The 6,236-nt window shown below is 40.0% G+C and overlaps 1 protein-coding gene across 1 annotated transcript; it reads left to right on the top strand.

The window, feature by feature from the left end:
* The first annotated feature begins 1,209 nt into the window (after nt 1–1,209).
* LOC118344697 lies at nt 1,210–4,904 on the top strand. Its single transcript, XM_035685811.1, has 4 exons — nt 1,210–2,403; nt 2,545–3,329; nt 3,917–4,004; nt 4,107–4,904. The coding sequence occupies exons 1-4, from the start codon at nt 1,210–1,212 to the stop codon at nt 4,902–4,904; spliced, it is 2,865 nt and encodes a 954-aa protein (XP_035541704.1).
* The last annotated feature ends 1,332 nt before the right edge of the window (nt 4,905–6,236 follow it).

Raw genomic sequence — 6,236 nt, 5'->3', positions numbered from 1 at the left:
TTTTATACCAAAAACCAGCAAATGACTGTCTAACACTGCTATTTAAAATATTAGTTCGGAGTTTGATGGTTTTGTGCATACTTGGGGAATGACTGGGATCTAAGGGGGACTCAATTGGTTTTGTAAATTGAGTCTGGATTAGAACTACAATATTAGTTCTACCTTGTATAACTCTCAACTACTCACTTTTCCTTCCTTCGAATATAAAAGTAATGCATTTCTCATAAATGTCACGTTACAAAAGTTTTTCCTACTGTGCAAAGTTTGATGGAATTTAATGCAATTAGCAGGTTATGTTATAACATGATTTTCGCTGTAAAACTCCATTCTAACCATGTGGAGCTCTACCTACATCATTGCATAAGAAATTGGGAAAATACATGATATATTCCTCATGTATTTGCTACCCTATATATTCCTGATATGCATATCCAATGTGGGTGTTACTCTATGTTTTCTTCTCTCAATGGTCTACAATATGATCTAATAATGTTTATCCTAGATGTTTCATTTCATTTTATGCACTTCTCCTGGCCCTTTGTTTTTTCACACGCCAAACTCTCTCTCTCCCTGTAGATAATATGTGAAGAAGTTGTGCTCTCATCAACTGTACGTAATTGTTATTGTATTTAGCCAGACTAGTGCTCTCATCCATAGGGCCTATGCTCGGAATATGAACGATTTTAGATGGAGCATTTGAAGGCTGACTGCATACCCTACTGGTATGTGAGATTTAAAGCTATTGCAGCCATCAATAAACCTTTGCTTATTGTGAACAAAGAATTAGATTGGGATTCTTTGAACTCAAGACCCACCTCACAACAGACCAACACGATTTGGTTTTAAATGCTGCCTTCGCTCTCAACCCATAATTTCATCTCAACCAACTAGCCCCGCCAACTTCCCCTCTATCACCATATATATCACTAGAAATATATCCATTTTTTGGCGTTGGAGGTTGGCAGACCAAGTTAATTTAGCTCTCCCACAGAGATGCACTAACTATATTGGCATAATGACGTAGTTGGGGTCTTTCTAATTATTTAGAAAGACCCCAACATTTGTCATCCACCCTTATTAGCTCTCTGTTCTGATTGCCATTGGGTGTTCAGAACAGAGAGCTAATATTGCCATATTCTCATTTTGAATATCTTCCAAACGACAATGTTATCTATACTCTACTAATAATGTTGTATCATTATTGTAGTGATGGAAAAAAGCTGGATGACTGAGCCTAATAGACTTCGATCACCTGCTTATGCTGCAGGCGTTAACAATTTTCTTGAGATGGCGCAAAACCATGCTAGGGGAAGTCATCGCATTCGGTGTCCATGTCGAATATGTTCTAATAATCTCTTCCTGCCTTTACTTACCGTAGAGAGTCACTTGTTCATAAATGGGATCGATCTGAACTACACTGAATGGATTTTCCATGGTGAGGAGGAAACCCGAAATTTGTATGTGGACGATGAAGAAGTTGCTGTTAGTGATGAAGATGAATTCATCGATGATATGGACAATATGTTAGACGACATATTGGCTGGGACAAACGTCGATGTTCCCCAAAGTAGCACTCCATTGCCGAGCCGGGATTCATTTCCTGAAGCATTACCAGTGTCATCGTTTGACGAGCTATTAGAGGATGCTCGACGTCCACTTTTCGGCGGTTGTACAAAATTCTCTAAACTTTCGTTCATTGTGAAATTGTTACACATAAAAACCCTTGGTGGCTGGTCAATCAAGTCATTTGATATGCTCCTTAACTTGTTGAAGTCTGCTTTTCCGGATGCTGAATTGCCACTCTCATATGAAGATGCTCGTTCATTGGAGCGAGGTTTGGGCTTCAAGTACAACAAAATTCATGCCTGCCCCAATGACTGCATCTTATATTGGAAGGAATATTCAGAACTAAATTCATGCCCTATATGTAAGGCCTCAAGGTGGATGTCAACTACAAATGGGACCCGGGTGATCCCTCATAAGGTGTTGCGGCATTTTCCTTTAAAGCCAAGATTACAGCGACTTTTCCTGTCCACAAAGATAGCAGCTGAAATGAGATGGCATAAAGAGAAGCGAGTGACAGATGATTTATTTCTGCGTCATCCCGCTGACTCTAAGTCTTGGAAGGCTTTTGACGAGGCACATAGTTGGTTCGCTAACGATCCTCGCAATGTTAGGCTTGGTTTGGCAAGTGATGGTTTCAATCCATTCAACAATATGGCTAAGCCTTACAGCATATGGCCAGTGATCCTTGTACCATATAACTTGCCACCGTGGTTATGCATGAAAGACCAATTCTTTATGACATCCCTCATTATTCCTGGCCCAAAATCACCGGGGAATGACATCGATGTTTATTTGCAGCCGTTGCTCGATGAATTGCTTGAACTTTGGGAACATGGGGTACCTACGTATGATTCCTCCACCAAGGAAACGTTCATGCTGCATGCCACTTTATTGTGGACAATCAATGACTTTCCTGCCTATGGGAATCTTTCCGGTTGGTCAACAAAAGGAAAATTTGCATGTCCATGTTGCAATGAGAATACAGATTCCCATTGGTTGAAATATGGCCGGAAACACTGTTATATGGGACATCGGCGTTTCCTCCCGCAAAACCACATTTGGAGGAAGAAAAAGTTGTTGTTTAATGGTAATGAAGATCATCGCATTCCACCAAGACTGTTAGGGGGAGCAGATATTTTAAGTCAGCTACAGATGCTTGGGGATGTACCATTTGGAAAATCTATTAGGAAGAGAAAACGGACTGCCGTAGAGTTGAACTGGACGAAGGACAGCATATTTTTCAAGTTACCTTATTGGTCAACACTACTACTTCGGCATAATTTAGATGTCATGCATACTGAGAAGAATATATGTGATAACATCTTCGGCACTTTATTGAATATTCCTGGGAAAACAAAGGATAATATAAACTCTAGACGTGATCTAGAGTTGTTAGGGTTAAGAAAGGAATTGCATTTGAAGGTTGAAGGGCAGAAAATTACCATGCCTCATGCATTGTACACGTTACACGGAGATGAAAGGAAGACATTTTGTTCTTGGCTGACCAATGTTAAATTTCCAGATGGGTTCGCATCCAATATCTCCCGCTGTGTTTCTGTACATGATTGCAAAATCTCTGGCTTCAAAAGCCATGACTGCCATGTTTTCTTGCAGCGCTTACTGCCTATTGCTGTCGGCGGGTACTTAAGGAGTGATATCGCCTTAGCGTTGACTGAACTAAGCACTTTCTTCAAAGAGTTGTGTGCGAGAACACTAGATATCAATCGCCTGTCCCAGCTTGAAATTGATGTTGCCTACATCCTGTGCAAATTGGAGATGATATTCCCGCCATCATTTTTTGATGTCATGGTTCACCTAGCTATCCATTTACCCCGTGAGGCCATACTTGGGGGTCCAGTACAATACCGGTGGATGTACCCATTTGAGAGGTATTTGGGCAAATTCAAGCGGTACGTAAAAAATAAAGCACGCCCAGAAGGTTCAATAGCGGAAGCATACATTCACACCGAATGCCTGACATTTTGCTCGATGTATCTTAATGATGTTGAGACGAGATTTAATCGACCGGACCGCAATGTTGATGTTCAAGAAGAGCCGAGTTCAGATGGATTTTCAATCTTTAACCAAAAAGTTCGTCCGTTGGGTATTGCTTCTGACGTGCGATTAGAAGACAACCTCTTTATCGTAGCTCGTTGGTACGTGCTTAACAATTGCCAAGAAATTGGCCCCTACTTGGAGTAAGCATCCTTGATATACCATGTACCATTATTAATTTCTTCTTACGGACAGACGACGTTTTTCAGTCCTTCCCATTTGTGGCAAAAATTGTTGCATGTTCGATCAAGCGGTAGTACTAACATGGTAGATTCCCTTTATGTCCTGTGTGCAGGGAGCACTACGCGAAATGTCAGGTGAACAACCAAAATTCCATTGATCGAACACATCAACATGAGTTTCCAACGTGGTTCAAGAAACGTGTAAGTTTGACTTATGCATGTCTACTTAGAATGACCAATAAGGCCATTCTATACGTCCTGTGTGACTTACTTAGATTTCGTGGACGTGTAACTATTTTGTAGGTTCAAGACCAGCGATCTAGCAACCCACTTGGGGTCTCTGCCGATCTATATGCGTTGGCTTGTGGTCCTGACAATTGGGTGGGATCCTACACTGCTTGCATAATAAATGGGAAAAGGTTCCATACAAAGCAGCGCGAACTTCGGCGACGAACACAAAATTCGGGTGTGGTGGTAACTGGGGACCAACAGTCTAATAATGTGGACTTCTATGGTGTTATCAATGATGTCGTGGAGTTACACTACATGGGAGGGCGTCGAGTGTACTTGTTCTCTTGTGATTGGTTTGATGTTGGCGATAAGAAACGGGGTGTACGAGTAGACCACCACATGACTAGTGTCAATATGGACAGGACTTGGTATAAGGACGACCCGTATGTGTTGGCATGCCAGGCTTCGCAGTGTTTTTACATTAGAGATCTAAGAATGAGGGGAAATTGGTGTGTTGTCCAGAAGTTCAATAATAGGAATGTATATGACATTCCACCCATCATGAGGGTGTTAGAAGATTTGGATGGTCAATGTAGTGACGATGATGCTTATCAAGAAAATGAATCTGCATATGATTACGTACCCATGCAATGTGATGAAGTTCCTGTGGTGACTCCACTAACTCGGATTGATATAGAACCTAGGCAAATTGATGCACGTGAAGTGGCGATGATGGGTCTAGCAGGCATAGATTTAGTTACAAGAGCAAGCATGGAAGATCCACTCGCCCTGTCTGGTTCAGATGATGGGTATGGGGATGGAGAATATTCCGATGAGGAAGACCTATCCACAGATCTAGAGTCCATGTAAAATTACACAATTTGTGGGGAATATTTCTTGGAAGGTAAATACTCTGTATTTAAATAACCCCCGAAGCCTGGGATGTTGGACACAGGCTTGTTTCCAAGTCAACTACAACATAGTTTCTCAAAGTGTGGGTTCGTGTCGTTAATATGCTCAATAATTACATGTCCTGATTGAGCTAACCCAACTGTTGTGGTTTTGTTAACAGGTGTATGCTCCCTATTGATGCGAGATGCCCAACTCACAACATTTCATCAATAATTAAAGTTAACTTCTTGATTTGTTGGTAAAAGAATTTTTCCAACACATTTTGTTCACCCACTAAGATATATAAGAGTTAGATGCCACTTACCTCATTTATTCGAAACACATGTGTTGTTAATGCAGGTGCAAGGTTGGTGTACATGTTCGCAAGACGTGGCATGGGAAATAAGATGGGAGATCTTCAAATGAATATTACTACAATATAGATGTAAATATAGGCTAATTCCCAAAATCCAGCAATATGCATGGCCATTAGCGGCATCTTAAATCTAAAGAAAGCAGTCCATTAATTGTTTAGCAAATCTATATAAACCATGATAATCTTTAAACAAATCGGTTCGCATTTCGTAAGTATACCTCCCACCCCCTAAATGAAATTTTACAGAATTAAGCTGGTATTGCCAGATTAATGGGAGATTAATCTGGTGCTTCGAATGCTAAAATATTACATCGTGATATAGCACGTAGATTTTGTTTAAAATCTGGAAAAGTATGTCAAATGGAATATGCCAGTACAAATGACATCACCCTTGGGTGCAACATTTGCCAAATAGAGTGTAGATGGTGATCAGAGTGTTAAATTAATATGTTATGTTGTAATGTTAGAAATCTAATAAATGAAAATGGTCAATTCATCAGGGGTCCTCATTTATAATAATTAGATGGAAAAACTGGTTGCATGTAACTGGATTAAAGCAACATAGTTAGTTAGTATACAATGGATTGAAGGAATTGCATGTTGGATAATAAGCAGGTTGACAATAATGCAAGATGGTCAATTCACATGGTGTAACTTTATAATTGGGATGGGAAAACTGGTTGCATGTAAAACGTATATGAGCAACATAGTTAATTTCTATTTTGGATTTAAGGAATTGCATGTTGGATAATAAGCAGGTTGGCAATAATGCAAGATGGTCAATTCAGCAGGTGTAACTTTCTAATTGGGATGGAAAAACTGGTTGCATGTAAAATGTATATGAGCAACATAGTTAATTTCTATTTTGGATTGAAGGAATTGCATGTTGGATAATAAGCAGGTTGACAATAATGCAAGATGGTCAATTCACATGG

This window comes from Juglans regia, chromosome 15, assembly GCF_001411555.2.
Source record: "Juglans regia cultivar Chandler chromosome 15, Walnut 2.0, whole genome shotgun sequence".
NCBI lineage: Eukaryota > Viridiplantae > Streptophyta > Magnoliopsida > Fagales > Juglandaceae > Juglans > Juglans regia.
The sequence above is the reverse complement of the archived record's forward strand: the minus strand, read 5'-3'. Positions and strand labels throughout refer to the sequence as shown.

Excerpts from the sequence above, each read along its gene's own strand:
- LOC118344697 (XM_035685811.1), top strand. The coding sequence starts at position 1,210 with ATGGAAAAAAGCTGGATGACTGAGCCTAATAGACTTCGATCACCTGCT. Across the intron at positions 2,404-2,544 it reads TTGAACTTTGGGAACATGGG|AATACAGATTCCCATTGGTT; the intron begins GTACCTACGTAT and ends TGTTGCAATGAG. Across the intron at positions 4,005-4,106 it reads CAACGTGGTTCAAGAAACGT|GTTCAAGACCAGCGATCTAG; the intron begins GTAAGTTTGACT and ends ACTATTTTGTAG.